The sequence below is a fragment of the Hippocampus zosterae genome, chromosome 8 (genome assembly GCF_025434085.1).
Source record: "Hippocampus zosterae strain Florida chromosome 8, ASM2543408v3, whole genome shotgun sequence".
In the NCBI taxonomy this organism is placed as follows: Eukaryota; Metazoa; Chordata; class Actinopteri; order Syngnathiformes; family Syngnathidae; genus Hippocampus; species Hippocampus zosterae.
In genome coordinates, this window is record NC_067458.1 from 26,380,151 (window position 1) to 26,402,226 (window position 22,076).

The window sequence follows — 22,076 nt, forward strand, 5'->3', positions numbered from 1 at the left end:
TTCAATAGATTGCACCACACTGATTTTCACATGTCGATATAGTTGATTAGACGATGATAATCATCATCATCATCACAATAATGATAACAATAACAACGTTCTCCATTGTATCTCTGAAGCGAAACTGATGCAATCACCCTGAATGTAAAATGCAACCAAAAAGAGTCATTAAAACTGTACAATATTAATCATCAACACACACACTCACACCTCTTTTCAAAAGCCCGCGTTTCCTTTTATTTCCTGCTTTGTCTAGTTTAACCGCGCGTGTGTGTGTGTGGTTGGTAGAGGTTGGGGGGGGGGGGGGGCAATGATGACTGAAAACGTACACGGGGGAGAGGAAGGTAAGACAGATGTTTGGTCTGGCCGTTATAGAGGCGCCATCTTAAACATGCTGGTCTTTCTGACTCTGAACACACACACACACACACACGCACACACACTTTGTGACATGAAACACCCCGAAAACGGTTTTCCTTTCCCGTCAAACGTCAAAAGGTGTCCTGCTCCTCAAAATGGGAATAAGGGCTTCCAATGACATTGATTCTATTCGATATACGTCATCAATTTCCAAGATGGGGAAGACAACCAAAGATCGTCGAGGTACGACCGTGACTATGACGTCACATCAAGAAAAAAATGTCTTCACAGATATTTTTTTTAATCGTGACAAATATCTTCTTTTCCCTCAGGAACGAGTTCTCGCTAGTCATATTTCTCTCTCTTTCTCTGGCCCCCAAAACACACACATACACACACACACACACTCTCTTGGTCATATCAGTTTCGAACTCCAGCGACAGCTGATAAGAGAAGTTGTGAAACAAAGTGCGCAAATCTTTACACTTCAGCTCATATCAAAGCTGTTGCGTGATAACGTCTCTCCGTTGCACACTCCCAATTTCAGATCGTCTTGGTGGTCCTCCACGCCCCCCCCCCTTCATCCCCCGCCCCCACCCACTACCCTCACTTGTAGATAAACTCCAACTGACTGACTGGTATGTAAAGCGCAAATGTGAGACATTCGTCAGACTGCAGCCGAGAGTTCCAACATTTCCGCTTTTTACGGATTTCCACCTCATTTCCAAAGTGGATCTGACACACATTTCCCTTTTTTTGTAAAATTGACTTGGAATTTCTGTCATCTTCCGAGCCGCTTGATCCTCATTAGGGTCGCGGGGGATGCTGGAGCCTATCCCAGCTGTCTCCGGGCAGTAGGCGGGGGACACCCTGAATCGGTTGCCAGCCAATCGCAGGGCACACAGAAACGAACAACCATCCGCACTCACACTCACACCTAGGGACAATTTAGAGCGTCCAATCATCCTGCCACGCATATTTTTGGAATGTGGGAGGAGAAACCGGAGTACCCGGAGAAAACCCACGCAGGCCCGGGGAGAACATGCAAACTCCACACAGGGAGGCCGAAGCTGGAATCGAACCCGGTACCTCTGCGCTGTGAAGCCCACGTGCTAACCACTGGACTACCGGGCCGCCGACTTGGAATTTCCGAGTGAGCAAAAACAGGCGCAGCGAGTGCAAGAAACGACGACTGACCCATTTCGACCTGCGACTGCCAAGGACGACGTTTGCACACGTGGCGACTTATACACGACGACCTATGCAGGTGTGCATTATGTGTGTGTGTGTGTGTGTGTGTTGGGGGTGGGGTGAAAATTCTCTCCTGGTGCTGGAGCAGAACAAACAAGGATTAGAGCCACACCAGCATGCAGGTAGAAACAACTCCTAGTTGGTCGACTAGGACACGGAAACACACACACACACACACAGTGGTCCTCACAAGAATAGTCATACAAACACACACACACACACACCGGGCCACACAACGCACAAGCAGCCAGCTGCGGGGGCTTACATGATGTCAGGGCCATTAAAGGCATGTAGCAAAGAGAGGCAAGACACGCACATGAAAGGCTCGTCATTGAAACAGAGACAACTCAGTGGAGGACTTGGAAGCGTTGATGGACGGGCGGGTTTACACCCGATGAGTTTTATTGTGAAAAGCCGCACGGAAAGAAAAAAAAAGGAACGTGAGCGTCCCGCTTGGGATTTGTGTGCAAACTTGTCGGGGTTCAAACGGAGGTTTTCCAGATAACGGCCGCACAAATATTTGCAGTTCCACGTGCACACGTGTGACCTTGCCCCGTCTTTGGTTCTCGTATCGGGCACCCACGGCGGCTCCTCTTGCCATCCGTTTAACCACTTGGGCCACCGACCGACGTGTCCGTCCGCTCCGAGATGAACAAGTTTCGAGCGTGTCCGGACACATCGAGACACACCAAATCAACAGCAGATGCTTTCTTGTCCCCCCCCCCCCCCAAAAAAGCCAAGGTCACGTGGGCCCCGTGTTACTATGGCAACAACAGCAAACACACACGCGCACGCGATATTCCCCCAGACACATGTTGTGAGACTCAGAGTTGCCGTGGTAACCTCGAAACAAACACATCCCTCCTGGCTCTTACATGGACAAGATTGAAGGTCATTTTGAAATATTCAAACGCCGACGCTTGCGAAACGCGGGAATGTTTCTCTTGACAGGTTTAGAATATTTGAGGGCGCAAGCGTCGATTGGTTTCTTATGCGTGTCCATGTTGAGTATATTTATACCTCATTCTCAACTCAGCTGTATTTGGAGAGCACTTTAATTAAAACAACCAGCGCTGTATACAAAATGCCGCACGCGGAGCAGTCCAACCAAGTCTCACGCCGAGTCAAAAGCCAAAGAATAAAAATGAGTCCTGTCAAGATTTGAAAACAAATCCTTAGATCTTCAAAAGAACTCCAAAAAAAAGTATCGTGTACTGCAGCACTGAGGTCAAGATGTTGGGTAACAACAAAAAAAAAAATTGAGGCCATCATGATCGCACTGGTGTAATTCCGCAAAATGACCTCAAGAGGGAGACTAACACCATACATCAGAGGTCCCCAACATTTTTTTTTTTTGGCCCCACGGACCAGTTTATGTCAGACAATATTTTCAGGGACCGGCATTTAAGGTGTGGCGGAAATAATACAACAAAATAATACGGTATGAGCTGCGTGAAAACGGTGGTGTTTTCAAAATATAACAATAAACACAAGGAGCGTCTAATCTGGCCGCAACACTTCAAAGTGTATGAAAATGACAACTCACCACAGCCCCGGGCTTGATTTTCTGCAACTTGACGGTCCCATCTCGGGCTAATAGGCTAATAGTCTACTTCGTCATTTTCTTTTAGTTGCCGGTTGCTACAGAAATCCTCCGCCTCACACAGGTAGGATCAAGGATGCATAGGTGTCAAAGTCAGGTCATGGACGCCCACTGTGTCCTGCATGTTTTCCAAGTCTCCCTGTTGCAAACACACCTGATTCAAATGAACAGGTTCAATGTCAGGCTTCCGCAGAGCTTGCTGATGATCTGATTAGAGTGTTCAGCCATAACTTTAATCCAGTTGTCTCGAACGTACTTTTAAGGTCGCCGTCATTAGCGATCTCCAACAGTTTTTTTTTACTCATTTTGCGAGCTCCTGCGTTTTGTTTTGAGCATAATCGGTCACGTGACGCGGAAGCGTGGCTTGACGTGTGTCAAGCCCGACACAAGCGGATGTAACGAAGAATCCGGTATTTTTTTCAAAATAAAACATCGTTTGTATTCTAAAATAAATAAAATGGAATTAAGGTCGCCGTCATTTGCGATCTCCAGCAGTTTTTTTACTCATTTTGCGAGCTCCTGCGTTTTGTTTTGAGCATAATCGGTCACGTGACGCGGAAGCGTGGCTTGACGTGTGTCAAGCCCGACACAAGCGGATGTAACGAAGAATTCGGTAATTTTTTCAAAATAAAACATCTTTCGTATTCCAAAATAAATAAAATGGAATTAAGGTCCCCGTCATTTGCGATCTCCAGCAATTTTTAACTCATTTTTCGAGCTCCTGCGTTTTGTTTTTAAGCATAATCGGTCACGTGACGCAGACGCGTGGCTTGACGTGTGTCAAGACTGACACAGACGGATGTAACGGAGAATCATTGGTCATTTTTCAAAATAAAACATCTTTCGTATTCCAAAATAAATAAAACGGAATTAAGGCAATTCTTTCTGTGCGGCGTGGCCCCAAATGCCCTGCGGACCGGTAACGGTCCGCGGACTGGCGGTTGGGGAAACCTGCCATACATGACGTTTCGATCCCTTCCCACATCTGGAGGCACACCGATTGCCAAGACAAATTGGACATCATTTTAAGATCGTTTCAAGACAAAGCCCAAAGAGGCCGCCGCCCCCCACTCCCCCAATGACTGAGGCTAATGACCAATTGGCATTTGGCCCACCATCTCGTCTCGAAGCCACTCCATTCATTTTCTAAATTGCTTTTAGGCCGGAGCACTATTTCAGCCCTGTTCCCCAGAGAGAGAGAGAGAAATGTGAATTCTAATGCAACCAGACATTAATATCCACACATACAAAATGGAATCCAAAAGCCAGACCATTACGGAAGTACGGGAAGTCTACATTGAGATGAAGAACTTGCCCTTAAGCCTATTTATACTAATCAGGGTAGCTGGCGGTAATGATTGAAACCCACTTAGTGCTGGGGTATTTACAAAGAGGATCAGCCATGGTTAAACAGGCCTGAGGGATTAACTCTGTCCAATACTGTACACACTGACCAAGAGTATACATAGCAAGACATCCATCGCACGGCCATTTTTGAGACTGCTTGTCGTGATGAGAGAGTTGCGGGTGACCGGGCGCCTAACTCAGCGGACCTTTTGCAAGAAGCAAGGAACACCCCAAATAAGTCGCCAGAGGGCACATGCACACAGCCGTCTACACTCGCATTCACAATATATATATATATATATACAGTATTTTTTTTTTAAATGCAACGGGTATCTCCGACCAACATTGTTCTAAGTGGGTCGCTCATTGAAATCGCCAATGAGTGCAAATGGAGATGCATGAATGGAACTCAGAGTGTAAGCAGTGTTTTTTAATTCATGCTAATATGCACAATATGGTGATGTATTGATGAATTAATATGCATAATTTACGGTTAAATACGTATACAAATAATTGCACCGCGTCTGGGAGTATTTTTTCTTGCAGCCAGTGGGGGATTGTGATGCAGGTGAATGGTCAACGGCAGGATTAGCATAAATTTTTTGAGCTACAGGTACTTTGCTAACCTTGAGATCACTCAAGGTTAGCTAAAGTAGCTATAGCTCAAAAAAATAATGCTAATTTAAGGAGCAACATTTTTTTTTTGAAGAAGAAGAAGAAACTTTCTGACATGATATGTTTGGCAAAGCTTTTCCAGCGGACAACCCACCCATCTTGTGGAGCTGGGCCGTCCGCCCTGAGCGGAACTTTGAACGCCTCACACTGCATCCAGTCTGAGGTGTTGCCCGCTGAGTCATCCAACCACCAACGATGACTTGCATTCACTTCACCTCAACTTTTGTACACAAAAACAAAGTTAAAATGGCAACCAAAACAGCCCGTCCAAATCCAATTTTGAAAGCCAATCTAATGGGTCAAAATAAGTCACCAAGCTGCCTAGCATGTGAATTAGCAAACATCTTTTTTCTTTTTTTTCTTTTTGCAAAGCAATTTTCTGTCATTTTAAAAAATAGGGTTTTATTTTATTCCGACACAATGTCATGAATAATTCCGTTTGGTGACAGCCCTTAACGAGTACTCATAAAATGACGGCATCGTTTTGGAATACAACTCTGGGAATGCAGCCAGGCATGACTTGGGAACTTGCCATCCATTTCTCTGACAGACATGCACGTGCTTTCAAAGCGCACAGCAGAATTTCAACAAGGCAGTCACTGCAACGTGAGCACACGACAGTATCAGCCGATTCCTGACAAGAAAAATTCAAAGTAAGATTATTGACCCCGTTGGAGAGTTCAAACGCTTGTCAATATGGTCCTATAGATGTCCATTTTATCCTGTCAAGAGTCACAGATGTCGCACTCGTCGTGGTTTTACGTGGGTTATGTAAATCATCGCAACAGAGATTAGCAAACGGCAGTCACGTGCGAGTAACTGCTGATTTTAGGACTCGCATCCCAACACAGACAGATAGCGGATTAAGCACAGGATTTGCGCAGTCAATCTGGCCTGTAAAGATGCTGCTTCTGCATCAACTTAAAGTGGAGAGGGAATCCCCCCCCCTCCCCACACACACAATACGCAAAATAACTGCGGCTATTGAATGTAGCTGAAACTTGGTTGACGTTTGCAAATATGTGAATTGTGCATGTTTGACACCAGTGCTTGTAAGGCAGAAGGAATATGTCATTACACAAAATTTGTGGTAAAACGCGGAAAAATTCCGATTCACGTGTAGAACACACACATCGTATCCCATCATGACCGATTCTAGTCTTGACCTCTCTATAAACTTCTTGTTTGCTTTCGAAAAGACAACTTTGATCCTCACCTCCTTCACCTAGAACTGCTTCAAACAACAAAGAGAATGCAGAAAAGAGGTTAAGATTGAATGATTGTGTCTTATGTGCCGCGTTGTATTACTTTGCTGTTATGTTATTATGACTTAAAGATGGCGCTGCGAGAGCGGCTGCCTTTACAGCAGCTCCGGTACTTTTTGTTCTTCCTTTCATAACTTTGCTGCTGTAAATTGAAAATTTCTCCAATCGTGAGACAAATAAAGGTTTTCTTATTCTGATACAACTTTCCAGGCAGGGCCAGATAAACTATGTAAAAGCAGCAACATGATGTCACACGAACATGGGAGAATGAACGACAACGATGCAACAGATTGGAAGAAGCCACCCGGATATTCCCCCTTACTGACGAAACCGGTTTCAATCAATGAATTAACTTTCAACTTTCATACAACAAAGGAGCTCAAAGTGCTTTACGGAAAAGCAATATAATGATAGCTCCTCACACGTAAGTACACGCACACGCAATTTTAAAACCACAGACAAATAAAGAAACTAATGTATTTTTTTCTGTCGACCGACAGGTGTCGCTGCAAAGCTGCCTGGAGTGCCTTGGACGGCGCTGAAGCTTGCAAGTGGAAACAGCAGTCGCGCGGCGCGCTCCTGTAGAAAGACAAGCCAACAGAAGAGATGTAGCGTAGCTTTGCTGGGACTTGGTGTGCTCAGTCGTCTGTGGCTCTTTGACTGCGGAGCATTTTGGGCCGAATCTCATCGCAAAATGGGACGAGCCGCTTGTAATCTTTTGCACTACGACGCAGTGTGAATGTGTCGCGTAATGCGATCGCGAGGAGGAGTTGCCTTTTGGGGGGGAAACGTTAATGTTGCGGGACGCTTTTCGCCGCGGAGGAGCTAGTTGCTAGTGCTGGCTAGTGGCTGGTTGCGGCTACTCGGCACGTCTTTTTTTTTCTCGCAAGGATGCTCCGATGGATACGACAGCAGCTGGTAGGAGTTCTTCTGCAACGTGTTCACTGCATTTGAGACATGTCACTTAAATGGCGGGTGACGGTAGCCAAGAAAAATATGGACGAACTTTAGTTGGGGCAATTTGTTTAGCTAGCTTTGCCAGATAGCTCTTTTGGATGATGTGTCCAAAAAAAAAAAAACGTCGATCCATATAATCCAACCAGCTAGCAAACGTCAAGTTGGTTGAAAACGAGAAGACAATGTAGTCAAATCGACAGTCGGGTTGTTAGCGTTGAGTTGACTTCCGACTGGCATTAAGTTGAGACGCACTGGCAGAGCGGCTGCTTTCATTTGCTCAACTTGTGCGAAGTCAGTTTGAAGTTGGTTTGGCTCCGTTGGCGTTTTGTACGATTCGCCCTCGTGCCGAGAAGCCAGCTCATCCTCTTCTTTCGTGTTGAATACCGGTCATTACCGCGTAGCGTTACAACTCTTACAATACAATACTCTGGTCTCTTCTGTGGTTTTGTGCTATGACTTGCTACATATTTGCGGGCGTTGACTGCTCGGGTTAACGCATCATTTCCATCCTAAACTGTCTTTTTTTTAAACGAATATTTTATGTGTGACTTTGCGCATTCATGGAAAGCAAATAACGTTCGACTTCCTCTCGCGAGCTTTGTTCTCATCTGTGTGGCAGGGCTCGAGACTAACTTCGTACTAGCTTACCATTTTTTTCCATTTGTCGTAACAGCGCAAAAGTTGCGGTTTTGTAGTGTATATATCTGTATTACTTTGTTATAAATACATGGATACCTGTCTTTTTAAAGTAACTATTGACTGGTGAATGATTTACTAAAACGTGGTCATCATAAAATAATTGATTGGAATCACAAGACCGCGAATTTTATCAAAGCTGCTGGTGCTCCAGGTGCTTCGTGTCAGACGGTTGGCGAGGACTTTTGAACACATCCGTCCTCAACACTCAAGAAGTCAATCGTTCTTATCTTATCATCCGCAGCTATTTCCACTCGATATCTGTCCCCGTAACCCATTTTCAGGATGATATATTTTCACAGAAACTATCACGATGAATGATTATATCGTTGTTGTTGTTTTTTTTAATGCTCCTGAAACTATGGTAAGCCATCGTAACAGGAGCAAATTAACATTTGATTCTCAAGAATATGAAACACTGGCATCAAGTTGTAGAACAAGAAACCAAATGTAAGTGTAACAGACTCAGGCTCTTGTTAAAATGGCACTTATTAGCAAATAAATGATTATATCGTTGTTGGTTTTTTTTATGCTCCTGAAACTATGGTAAGCCATCATAACAGGAGCAAATTAACATTTGATTCTCAAGAATATTTAAACACAGACATTAAGTTGTAGAACAAGAAACCAAATGTAAGTGTAACAGACTCGGGCTCTTGTTAAAATGGCACTTATTAGCAAATATTAAACACTTTGTAACTTGGTATCGAGCGTCGTTGGACTCTTGCCATCATATTGATGGGTCTTGATGGAGAACTTTAGTCCTCGTAGCTCTGTTCAAGAGTGACTCAGCAGTCATTTCACCAGATGTGGGTTTTTTTCAGTTTGCACTTCTCACTTCCCGGCAGGCACCTGACGTTTGAAATAATGGCTCGGTTGCAGTTTCCTATTTCTGTCAAACCCGGTCGATGTCGACTCTTCACTTTGAGTGCCAATACGTTAGTTTGTGACCAGTGACGGACTGTTTTGCTTGGGAAGGGGGTCACCGTTTCCAACCTAATTTGACCTCTCCGCAAAAGACAAATGGACATACTTAACGGGCCGAAACAACATCCCTTGGCAAAGATAACAAACGGCTCGGCTGAAAAGCAGTGTTATGAAGCCATGTATGAGCAACGTTGCGCCTTTGACGGCGGCGGCGGCGGCTCCTCGGCCATGACTAGCCCTGAATATTCATCATAAAAGACCAGAATTGTCACTGATTGTCATGTTAAAATCTTTATACTATATTATTTAAGACTGTAAGAAAACGTCTGTGTCGCTAATTTTTTTTTTGCATGTTATGGACAATTTTGCTAGTTTTCTGATCTTTACATATTTTTCAAGCCACACCATTGGAAGGATTTAACATGTGCGCGTGAATGTGTACATCAGGGGTGTCCGAACTATGGCTGTTGGGCTATTTGTTTTTTTTTTTGGGGGGGGGGGGGGGGGTCCTAAATGTGGGTCCTCAGGAAATGACAACTGTGATTCAGGAATGTTCCCGTTCATGTCTTTTTACAAGTTTTTGGGCTCATCTTTTCCTCCGCTCTCCATTTCCCCTTCTACCCCCTCCACCTCCAGGGCTTTGACCCGCCCCACCAAAGCGACACCAGGACGGTTTATGTCGCAAACCGCTTCCCGCAGCGCGGTCACTACATACCTCAACGTTTTGCCGACAACCGAATCATATCATCAAAGGTACGGATTGCTTCAATAGTAACAGTCGGACGGCCGCTCTCTTGTCGTTGTCCCGATTGTGTCTAACGTAGACGTTGGAATCGGTCGCCGATAACGAGGGATGCCAAGTTTGGTCCTCTTTTCTCGCGGGCGCTGTTCTGGGGAGGGTGAGAATGTTGTGTAGACGATGAGGCACCCGCGCGGGAGACTGATCGCATGCGTTAAGAGTTGAGCAGCCATCTTAGGTTGACTTGAACTTGTTAGCGGGCTAATCATTTGCCTGACGCTATTGTTTCACCCGAATGTGACTTCTGAGTGCCAAAAGCACGTCAAAAGGGAGGGAAGTCCTTTTCCTTCTAACTTTGTTGCTGCGCCGCTAAGTATTTGTCTCCTTCCATTGCAGTACACCATTTGGAATTTTGTCCCCAAGAATCTGTTCGAGCAGTTCAGAAGGATAGCCAACTTTTACTTTCTCATCATCTTCCTCGTACAGGTAAACGCGCGCACATTCATCTCCTCACGTGACATCGACCCCCCCCCCCCCCCCCCCCCCCGCTGCCCCCCCCGCCCCACCCTTCTAAAAAACATGCATCTTGTTTGCGCAGAGGAGTGTGAGTGAATGAATCGGCAGCCCGTGGGGGCACCAGTAGGAGATTAACCCCCCCCCCCCCCCAAAAAAAAAATTAAGTAAAAAAATGGAGCTTTACAAGCGCCCTTAAGCGTGAACACATCACAAAGCTCCGCCGGCTGGAGTGAGATTTGGCTCACAAGTTGTCAGAGCGCTCCTCAGTTATGTCGTGAAGCCCCAGCGATGGACTCGACGCTTTCTAAAAGGCTATTTTCACCCACTCGACTTGTCAGTGAAGCTTAGGTCATATTTGCCGCACGGAGTAAAAAGGCCCCTTTTGTATCTTGACGGTGAGGAAAGACAAATCTTCCAATTTTTTTATTTTTTAAAAAAATGGGCAGGGACGGATAACTCGATCCACGCCGTTGCGTCGAGCCGAGTATCGTGGCGGCTTTCCAGCCCGAGGCCAATTGACATCGGATCACGGATGCAATGCTATTTTTTTTTTTATCTGCCTTGAATTCACACGGGGTTCAATTTTAAAATTTTTTTTGTGGCCATTATTTATCTTGAAACGGAGATGACATAACACACAAACATGGCATTGATATTCTGACACCATCGAGGTCATTTGTCGATTGATGAATGTGTGGACCGTAACACATTTGCTTATTGGGCAAAAAAAAGAGAACGGCCGCTTCACCGACGACTCAGAAAAAGGCCCTTCACCAAAATAATTTGGATTATGGCCAAGAAAAGATTCAAAACGGTGCATTTGTCTCATTCGATGGTTGATGTCAGCGTGCGGCACGTTCCTCTTTTATCTAAAGTGGCAGCGTGTGTCATTTTTCCACATCTCCTCAGACCCTCTTTGCAATGACAAATGCAAATTACAAACGCGAGGCAGTTTGTCTCGTTTTACCGGCGAAACGCACCAGTCATGAATGAATAATTTTTTTTTGAGCATGTTTACTCTCTTTGTCTTTCCAGTTAATGATTGACACTCCGACTTCCCCCGTCACGAGCGGCCTGCCCCTTTTCTTTGTCATCACGGTAACGGCTATCAAACAGGTGACAACTTCTGCCTCGTGGCTTCCCTTTCGCCGTGTCGCTTGTTGTCGTTTGTGCGCTAGCTCGCTGGAATTATTGGATCTGTTGCAAAAATCTGATATGATGCCTTGACAGGGCTACGAGGACTGGCTGAGACACAAGGCCGACAACGAGGTGAACGGCGCCCCCGTGTTTGTTGTCCGCAGTGGAAGCCTGGTCCAGACAAGATCCAAGAACATCCGGGTATAAAAGGGAAAACGGCTCACCTCCGAAAATGTTGGCAAGGAACATTGTAAACAGGCCAGGATTTTTTGTCGAAATCATGTGGCCCGTGTCAAATTTCAATTTTTTTTAGTATTATATAAATTATTTTGTCATGTCGCGGGCCATAGAGAAATGGATTGGGAGCCACAAATGGCCCCCGGGCCATCAGTTGGACACCCCTGATCTAACGCCTGCATTTGGAGTACAGCGTCCATGCGCGTAGGTGCCAATGTGTGTGTTTTCTGGGCTGTTTGCGCAGGTGGGGGATATCGTACGCGTCGCTAAAGACGAGACCTTTCCGGCCGATCTGGTGTTGCTGTCATCGGACCGTTCGGAGGGCACCTGTCACATTACCACCGCCAGCCTCGATGGAGAGACCAATCTCAAGGTGTGTGAAGACGCCGCTGGTATGCGGGGAAGTGGGATTGTGTGAGAAAATGATTCATCGGCTGTCGACTATTGATTGTGGTTGCGTTCCGTATTCTCCGTTGTGCCAAAGTGTGGCAATTGCATACAAGTGAGCTTTTTTGGGGTTCTTGTAAAAAAAAGCCCTTGACAAATTTTCATGTTTCCTTTGGACCCGCGTGTGGCAAGATACAAATAGATGAAATTCCTCCCTTGATAGCTCAGCGCCGTGTTTTAACTTGGAACTTGAATCACACGTTGGCTCGCCTTTCCCAAAATATTCTCAACTCGACCCAGATTTTGTGCGCCCGTGTTTGCAGACGCACTTCTCGGTAGCAGAGACGGCAGTCTGTCAGTCGGTCTCCCGACTGGAGACCTTGCAGGCTGTCGTCGAGTGTCAGCAACCGGAAGCTGACCTCTACAGGTAATCGAACGCACAAAAGGATTCTGTCCCAAATCTTCCCAAGTCAACCCTTGCTCAAAGGCATCATCCTTCGCAGGTTTGTTGGTCGAATAACAGTGACTCAGCACGGGGAGGACGTTGTCAGGTGAGATTTTTCATTCATTTTAGTGTGACTGCTCGCGATTTTGTTTTTCAATCACATTTTTAAATGACTATTTCTTTCCTAATGACGACAACAACATGTCTACACGTCCATCTTTGTGTTAATTAACACTGCGGGACGTTGCTTCCGCTGTATGTCAGACCACTAGGTCCGGAAAACTTGCTGCTACGAGGGGCCAGGTTGAAAAATACCAAAGAGATATTCGGTGAGTCAAAGATTTGATTACGGATGAACTAAATTACTGACAGTGTACCCTTGCTATTTGCCAGTTGAAGGGGGAAAGAGTGCCCTGCTGTACATAGCCAATCAGTTCGTAATTGACGTCCCCAAAAGGGAGGTTATTACATGTAGATGACGCTAGCCGACGGCAGCAAAACATTAAAAAAAACAAAGAGGATCACCCTGACAACCGCTTTCAGTCCTTCAATTATTCAACATCGACAAACCACCTTCTTATGAGACTCATCAATCGTATTAGCCGGCATGCTAGCCTGAATAGCATGCTAGCACAAACGGACGTATTAGCTTCAACATATTACAACATAGGCAGCCCGGTAGTCCGGTGGTTAGCACGTCGGCTTCACAGTGCAGAGGTACCGGGTTCGATTCCAGCTCCGGCCTCCCTGTGTGGAGTTTGCATGTTCTCCCCAGGCCTGCGTGGCTTTTCTCCGGGTGCTCCGGTTTCCTCCCACATTCCAAAAATATGCATGGCAGGCTGATTGAACACTCTAAATTGTCCCGCGGTGTGAGTGTGAGTGCGAATGGTTGTTCGTCTCTGTGTGCCCTGCGATTGGCTGGCAACCGATTCAGGGTGTCCCCCGCCTACTGCCCGGAGACGGCTGGGATGGGCTCCAGCACCCCCTACGACCCTAGTGAGGATCAAGCGGTACGGAAGATGAATGAATGAATATTACAACATATTAGCTTCACGCGTGGGCCAACACGTGTGCGCTAATACTTCACACAAACAGTGTTAAGTCACTAAACACACTTTCTGGCATTTAGCCACACTCACTATTAGCTTCACGAGCAATCTCACATTGTCCTTACGTAATACATTTCATCTCTGGTGTGTTTTACCGCAGGTGTCGCAGTTTATACGGGGATGGAGTCCAAAATGGCCCTCAACTATAAATGCAAGTCTCAGAAACGCTCTGCAGTGGAGAAGTGAGCATTTTCGTTGTCAAATTAGCCCCATTCCATTTCGGTGCATCTGCGTTGTATATTGATCGGGAACACGGGACATTAAATGGCATATTGGAATGAAAGTAGACCTTTTCCACAATGACTAGGAACTGATAAATGTCCATACAAAAATCGGTCAGTCCATGTGTACTTGTGTCTTATACCCCCCACCCCCTCGATTTTGAATGATTTAAAATTTTCAACGGGGAAAAAAAATGCATCTTATCCTAGAGAAGTATTCGTCAGGTACGTGTTTGTTAAATACATTTTCCCGTATCAGATCAATGAATACCTTCCTAATCATCTACCTGGTCATCCTGCTGGTGGAGGCCGTCCTCAGCACCATTCTGAAATACGCCTGGCAGGCTGAGGACAAATGGGACGAGCCCTTCTACAACCAAAAGACCGATCAAGAGAAAAACAGCAGCCCGGTAAATTGTCCAAATGTCCTTTTGTCAGTTGAGCAGATGATCCGTTCTCTACATTTTTAAAAGCATGAATAACCTTTTTGCCTGCCGCGTTCACTTACGATCAGATTTTCGGATGTGTGCGCCGTGTGATTGTTTTCGATGAGTAATGAGTAAATATGCATGCGTTTCATTTGTAGCATGCATATACTCCACGAAATCATCAAACGAACACCATTTTTTGTTGTTGTTCCAATGCAAGTCAGACGTTTACCGTCATTGAATAAATCGAATGCTTTTACAACCGTTCATTCGAATTCTTCCGCTCTTAACCGCTGACTGCCTTCTTTTTTTTTTTTTTACCCACTCAATGGAACACAAGTTGTCCCCATTTACGTCCCCACAGATTTTGAAATTCATCTCAGACTTCTTGGCATTCCTGGTTCTCTACAATTTCATCATTCCCATCTCACTCTATGTCACTGTGGAGATGCAGAAGTTCCTTGGTTCCTTTTTCATAGGCTGGGATTTAGACCTGTACCATGAGGAGAGTGACCAGAAAGCTCAGGTCAACACCTCAGACCTCAATGAAGAACTCGGCCAGGTATGAAACAGACCGATTAAATGTATGTAATTGTAAATAAAGGCTAAAGATAATTTAGAAATGAATTAGCCAAAGCTAAAAATATGTTTCTGTGAGCGCGAACGGTGTCTTTCATTTTGTGTTGTTGATCGGTCAGTTTACTTGCTGAATTGTCGGACTTTTTTTTTTTTTTTTTGCCACACAGAAGGTATGTGAACCTGCCGTTTTGTGTTTTTGACAGGTGGAATATGTGTTTACCGATAAGACGGGCACCTTAACAGAAAATGAAATGCAATTCCGGGAGTGTTCCATCAATGGGATCAAGTATCAGGAAGTGAATGGCAAACTTGTGCCGGAGGGTCGAACTGACGATTCGCCGGATGGCTCGACGCCAAGCTTGGTAAGAGCGACTCGACGCTACAAAGGGCGTGCGTGTCTTGAATTTCAAATACAAATATACACATTGTATTTTTCTCCCCCCCACCCCCCCTCCCCCTTTAGGTTGGAGAGGAATTGCTATTTCTCAAAGCGGTGTCATTGTGTCACACAGTCCAGATCAGCTACGACCAGCCAGACTGCCTCTCTGGCGCAGGAGATCCATTCTCCCACGTCAACGGATTTTCCGCCAACGAAATGGAATATTACGCTGCCTCACCAGATGAGAAAGCTTTAGTGGAGGCAGCGAAGAGGTAAAGTAAAATCTTGGCTGGGGGGGAACCACACAATTTCTAACAGACGGCGTTTGCTTGTTTTGCATCCTTAGGATCGGCGTGACCTTTACCGGGATCAGAGGCGACACGATGGAAATCAAAACGTTGGGCAAAGCAGAGAAGTAGGTTGTCACGTTTCGTGACCGGATTCATTCGGAACGTTGGTTAGACGTGCCCGACGATGAGGTGCTTTAAATAACAAATCAATGGACGTAAAGTGGCGGATCATTGCGAAGTGGGAAGCAAATGACACGTTTTTTTTTTCCCCCATTTTAGCCGTGCACATTGAAGTTGAAGGGGTGGACACTTTTTTGGAAGTTATGTTGTTTGACCTTGACCTCTGCAAATGAGTGATTCTTCTTCTTCTTACATTTTCAGATATAAACTGCTCCACGTGTTAGAGTTTGATGCCAACCGCAGACGGATGAGCGTCATCCTCGAGAGCCCTTCAGGTACCGGCGGTTTTTCCATTGTTGAAACGACGTCCATGCCGAGAAACAAAAGTCAAGATATTTTCCAAGTAATCGATGCCGATTGGAGGAAATATCGATTGTTATTTATTTATTTTTTTCTTTGATATTTGAACATACGCATGAGGATGATGAAGCGTAATCTCTTCATTTTATGCGGAATGTTGAGTTCCTAACTTTTTGCTTTGATTCAACCTGGAAGGTGGCAAAGTGCTGTTCACCAAGGGAGCAGAGTCGGCCGTTCTTCCTTTCGCCACCAGCGGGGAGATCGAAAAGACGAGGATTCACGTCGATGAGTTTGCCTTGGTGAGTCACGGGATGTTTCTTGTGACGATTGTCACAATCGATCTAGTCTATTGACAAAGTCTATTCGCCCATCCCAATTTTATTTATTTTTTTGTCCTTTTCCGCATCCCCGCTGCAGAGAGGGTTACGGACCCTGGTGGTCGCGTGTCGCCACTTCAGTCCGCAGGAGTATATTGAGGTGGACAAGCATTTGAACAGCGCCCGCACGGCGCTGCAGCAGAGGGAGGAGAGACTCCAGCAGGCCTTCGGCTACGTCGAGAAAAACCTGCGGGTCCTCGGAGCCACGGGGGTGGAAGACAAGTACGGATTTCTCATCAGCTGAACAAATTGACGCATCTCAAAGGAGCGGCTCTCGAGGACCAGACTTGGCCCCGCCCCCCCTGAGCTCTAACCGATGGTCAGGCTATTCCGCGCATTTCCGAACCGCAAGTTGTGATCTTTTGTGTCGCCAGGCTCCAAGACAAAGTTCAGGAGACCATCGAGTCCCTGCGCCTGGCGGGAATCAAAGTGTGGGTGCTGACGGGCGACAAACACGAGACGGCGGTCAGCGTCAGCCTCTCCTGCGGTCACTTCCACCGAACCATGAACGTCCTGGAGCTGCTGCAGCAACGCTCGGACAACGAGTGCGCCGAGCAGCTGCGCAGGCTGGCTCGAAGGTGACTTTGTCTTCCAAGAAACGAAACGCGCGGGGGGTTTGGGGGGGTCCAATTTGGCCTCCCAACTGCTTGTTTGAGCTTTGCTAACGTCCGGTTCCTAGGATCAAAGAGGACCACGTCATCCAGCACGGACTGGTGGTGGATGGAGCCAGTTTATCTTTGGCTTTGAGGGAACATGAAAAGCTCTTTATGGAAGTTTGCAAAAACTGCTCGGCGGTGCTGTGCTGCCGCATGGCCCCCCTGCAGAAGGCCAAGGTAAGCGACATTAATGATCGTTATCTTTGACTCTGAGGATCGTTGATTGTTTTATTTTTTTTTTTTGCATCTGCTACTTTCAGTAAATCAACACCTTCTTGCTTAATTTAATTCATTCATTCATTCATTTTCCGAGCCGCTTGATCCTCACTAGGGTCGCGGGGGGTGCTGGAGCCTATCCCAGCCGTCTCCGGGCAGTAGGCGGGGGACACCCTGAACCGGTTGCCAGCCAATCGCAGGGCACACAGAAACGAACAACCATTGGCACTCACACTCACACCTAGGGACAATTTAGAGCGTCCAATCAGCCTGCCACGCATGTTTTTGGAATGTGGGAGGAAACCGGAGCACCCGGAGAAAACCCGCGCAGGCCCGGGGAGAACATGCAAACTCCACACAGGGAGGCCGGAGCTGGAATCGAACCCGGTACCTCTGCACTGTGAAGCCCACGTGCTAACCACTGGACTACCGGGCCGCCCTTGCTTAATTTAATATTCAATATTTTTGTTTGAACTGTTTAAGATCCAGTGCAAAAAAAAATAATAATAATAAATAAAAAAGTGCTATTTTGTTTTTGTCCAGGTGGTGCGTCTTTTAAAAAGCTCCCCAGAGAAACCGATCACCTTGGCCGTCGGGGACGGAGCCAACGACGTCAGCATGATTCAAGAAGCCCACGTTGGCATCGGTAAACAAGCGCGCCCGGGAGGGAGTGGGGGGGAGGTCGTCACGCCTTTTTTCAACTCTTGGCCTTTCCCAGTGAGGGAAGCGGCGCCCTGACGGCTCTTTTCTGTCGCCGCAGGCATTATGGGAAAGGAAGGTCGCCAGGCCGTGAGAAACAGCGACTATGCAATTGCCAGATTTCGATTTCTGGCAAAACTACTGCTGGTCCACGGTCACTTCTACTACATTCGAATCGCCACACTCGTGCAATACTTTTTCTATAAGGTGCGGTGAGTCCAAAGTGTTGATCATCGCCCCCCCCCAAAAAAAGTTTTTTCAGATGATTGAATTGCAACGTTGCACTTCTTTCTTTTGCAGAATGTGTGTTTTATCACACCCCAGTTTTTATACCAGTTCTTCTGCCTGTTTTCACAGCAAGTAAGTTCGTTTTTGTGCCCTTGATTATTGACCGCATGTTTATTTTTATTTTTTTTTCATTTCCGTATTGCGCAAGAGCCGAAGTGGTGACTCGGTTCGCGACAACTTGAAGTTTATTTTTTGTCAGTGCGGCCATTTTGGATTTTGACTTTTGGGGTCAGCACAATAAACATTAGGCGGCCCGGTAGTCCAGTGGTTAGCACGTCGACTTCACAGTGCAGAGGTACCGGGTTCGATTCCAGCTCCGGCCTCCCTGTGTGGAGTTAGCATGTTCTCCCCGGGCCTGTGTGGGTTTTCTCCGGGTACTCCGGTTTCCTCCCACATTCCAAAAATATGCGATGCAGGCTGATTGAACACTCAAAATTGTCCCTAGGTGTGAGTGTGAGCGTGGTTGGTTGTTTGTCTCTGTGTGCCCTGCGATTGGCTGGCAACCGATTCAGGGTGTCCCCCGCCTACTGCCCGAAGACGGCTGGGATAGGCTCCAGCACCCCCCGCAACCCTAGTGAGGATCAAGCGGCTTGGAAGATGAGATGACAATAAACATTCTCGAACGCGCCTCAAAATAAGAAAGGGGCGGGGGGAGCGGCTTGTCCGCATTCACTCATTTATCTCAACCCCCCCCCCCCCCCCTTCCCAGTTTGACACGCGAGCAAGCTGTTGAGAATGCGCCCAAATGATTTTGAATGGCCGTGAAGCCGAGTCGTAATGTTGACTTGCCTCTGTGTTGCAGACCCTGTACGACAGCGTTTATCTGACGCTGTACAACATCTGCTTTACCTCACTGCCCATCCTGGTCTACAGTCTCTTTGAACAGCTTGTTCATCCACACGTCCTGCAGACTAAACCGGTCCTGTACAGGTAACTCCACACAGGACCCCCCCCCCCCCAACCCCTCACCCCTCAACCCACACAGCTTGATATATAGAAGAGTTGAAAATGCGTTTTCCGTCCGTGTTTTCTTGACAGAGACATCAGCAGGAACGCTCTGTTATCTTTCCGGACGTTCCTCTACTGGACGGCCTTGGGCTTCTGTCACGCTTTTGTCTTTTTCTTTGGCTCCTACACGCTGATGGGCGAAGACACCACGCTGATGGGCAACGGGCAGGTGTGTGCCCGTGACACGTTTTTTTTTTTTTCCTGCTCGTGTTTTTTGAATCCCCGAACTCCCACCCGGCACGAATGCGATGAGCTTTTCCCTTCCGGGTCTCCGCTTCTCGATTTCCCGATGTGTCGCGCTCCCTAATGGCAAGCGTTTCCGCGGGTTGAATTTGTTTTGAGTTTTATAACCCGTCTCTGGTTTTTGGATTTGAATCTGTTTTTCATCTTGCCTGGCTTTGCAATTTGTGTCATCCTAACTGTTGCTGACTTTTCTCACTTATCTTCTCTTGTCATCTTTCATCGGCCTCCTGGCTTCATGCCGTGCATGTTTTCAGATCTTGCGAGCTAACAGGCAGCTGGTAAGCATCGGCCCTACAATTTGAAAGCTTTTCTGCGTGCCGGGCGGCGCTCAATTAGGAACGACACCGTTTTATTTCATTCATTCATTCATCTTCCGAGCCGCTTGATCCTCACTAGGGTCGCGGGGGTGCTGGAGCCTATCCCAGCTGTCTTCGGGCAGCAGGCGGGGGACACCCTGAATCGGTTGCCAGCCAATCGCAGGGCACACAGAGACGAACAACCATTCGCACTCACACTCACACCTAGGGACAATTTAGAGTGTTCAATCAGCCTGCCACGCATGTTTTTGGAATGTGGGAGGAAACCGGAGCACCCGGAGAAAACCCACGCAGGCCCGGGGAGAACATGCAAACTCCACACAGGGAGGCCGGAGCTGGAATCGAACCCGGTACCTCTGCACTGTGAAGCCCACGTGCTAACCACTGGACTACCGGGCCCGTTGTATTTATTTTTATTATTTATTTTTTTTACACGGGTGATCATTTTGTTTCCAGACGCTGGAAATTGTTTTAGCCAACTGTCACTTTTGGGCGACCAATTAGCACGTCAGCCTCCCAGTGCAGAGGTTGCGGGTTCGATTCCGGCCTTCCCGTGTGGAATTTGCATGTTCTCCCCCGTGCCCGCGTGGCTTTTCTCCGGGTATTCCGCTTTCCTTCCACATTCCATAAATCACGCATGGCAGGTATAATGGAACACTCGAAATTGTCCCGAGGCGTGATTGTGAGCGCCGATGGTTGTTGGTCTGTGTGTGCCCTGCAATTGGCGGGCAACCGGTTCAGGGTGTCCCCTGCCCGCTGCTCGAAGGCGGCTCAGATAAGCTCCGGCAAGCCCGCATCCGAGCGGATTAGAAAAGGGATGAACAACTCACAGAAAAGCTGCATTTACTGTACATTTCGAATTAACTTTTGGGTCAACGTCTCTTCCTCAAGAGAAACTGCTGCATGGTCCGAGCAATGACGACGAGTTCAAGCGTTAAGACGCGTAACTCGAATGATGATTTATGTTGTAGCAGGAAAATAATGATCACATTTTGTAAAGTGGAGAGAAAAAGGACTCATTTTCTTGTCACCGACAGATGTTTGGCAATTGGACTTTTGGGACGTTGGTCTTCACGGTCATGGTCATCACTGTCACGTTAAAGGTAAACCATTCAAAAATGTTTGCTCTTCAATTCAAGTGCTATTTTGCGCGTGCGTACGTGCACTTTGGCTGATGGGATGTTTTTTTTTTTTTTTTCCTTGTCAAATCCTCAAAACATTGTTTGTGAACGTTTCACACCTTTATCGCCCCCGTCTGCTCAAACTAAAAACAGCTGGCATTGGAGACTCACTTCTGGACATGGATGAACCATTTTGTGACGTGGGGCTCCATTGCCTTCTACTTCATCTTCTCTCTCTTCTACGGAGGAATCATCTGGTAAGAAAAGTCCCGACATCTAAAGTACCGAATCATCGTCAGCCGAGAACCTTTTTGTCCTGAAATCAGTACAAGCGTTTCACACCGGCTGATGAGAGGCTGCCACCTTTCACCGTTGGTCGAAATTGTTAACACTGTACAATAGAAATATTGTCAGTACCCCCGAAGCGTTCTCGGGTTTTTGTTCACATTGTTCCCCCTCACACACAATTTGTGAACGAGGGCGCTTCCTCTTCTCCATTTTACTCCCACAGGCCGTTCCTCCACACGCAGGACATGTATTTTGTCTTTGTGCAACTGCTGTCCAGCGGCTCGGCCTGGTTCGCCATCATCATCATTGTCGTCACGTGCCTATTTCCCGACGTGGTGAAGAAGGTCTTCTACCGACATCTGCGGCCCACCGGCACACAGAAGAGTCAGGTAGAAGGGGCGGCAAATGGAGTTGGGGGGGGGGGGGGGGGGGTTGGGCAATCTTCTTGTCAAATGAGTCATTGACGGAGCGCACGTCTGGCAGAATCTCACCAAAAATCACATGGGGGGGGGGGGAAGCTGCGCATTCTTAACACTCGGCACTGCTGGCCGCGACTCGGGATGTTGTGAGTCGATGGGGAGGGGATGTCAAAGATCGCCTCAGTTCCACCTTCCCATGGGAAAGTAGAGTCTTGGGTCTCTTGAGGCAGTCTCGCTCTCCTCCCTCCCGGGGGAGGACGGGGGTGAGGTCAACAAGGTGGTTCAAAAGCACCACGGGGACTCGGCTCCGGGGGTGGATGAGATCCGCCCGGAGTTATTCAAGGTTCTGGGAGGATGTCTTGGTCAACACGCCTCTGCACACACATTTGGACAGTGCGGGACTGCAAAAAGCATGG

At 47.1% G+C, this 22,076-nt stretch overlaps 1 protein-coding gene across 1 annotated transcript; it reads left to right on the plus strand.

Annotated features, from left to right (window-relative positions):
• Nucleotides 1-7,096: 7,096 nt before the first annotated feature.
• On the plus strand, nucleotides 7,097-21,738 carry LOC127606029 (phospholipid-transporting ATPase IF-like). Its single transcript, XM_052074019.1, has 29 exons — nucleotides 7,097-7,419; nucleotides 9,718-9,834; nucleotides 10,217-10,306; nucleotides 11,372-11,452; nucleotides 11,567-11,674; nucleotides 11,955-12,083; nucleotides 12,421-12,524; nucleotides 12,601-12,648; nucleotides 12,807-12,871; nucleotides 13,752-13,833; nucleotides 14,132-14,282; nucleotides 14,665-14,862; nucleotides 15,083-15,241; nucleotides 15,343-15,530; nucleotides 15,605-15,673; nucleotides 15,930-16,003; nucleotides 16,224-16,327; nucleotides 16,446-16,627; nucleotides 16,780-16,983; nucleotides 17,085-17,238; nucleotides 17,821-17,923; nucleotides 18,038-18,183; nucleotides 18,277-18,336; nucleotides 19,067-19,194; nucleotides 19,303-19,441; nucleotides 19,770-19,793; nucleotides 20,870-20,935; nucleotides 21,107-21,210; nucleotides 21,465-21,738. Exons 1-29 carry the CDS (start codon nucleotides 7,393-7,395, stop codon nucleotides 21,703-21,705), a joined length of 3,345 nt encoding a protein of 1,114 aa, XP_051929979.1. The 5' UTR covers nucleotides 7,097-7,392; the 3' UTR covers nucleotides 21,706-21,738.
• Nucleotides 21,739-22,076: the final 338 nt, after the last annotated feature.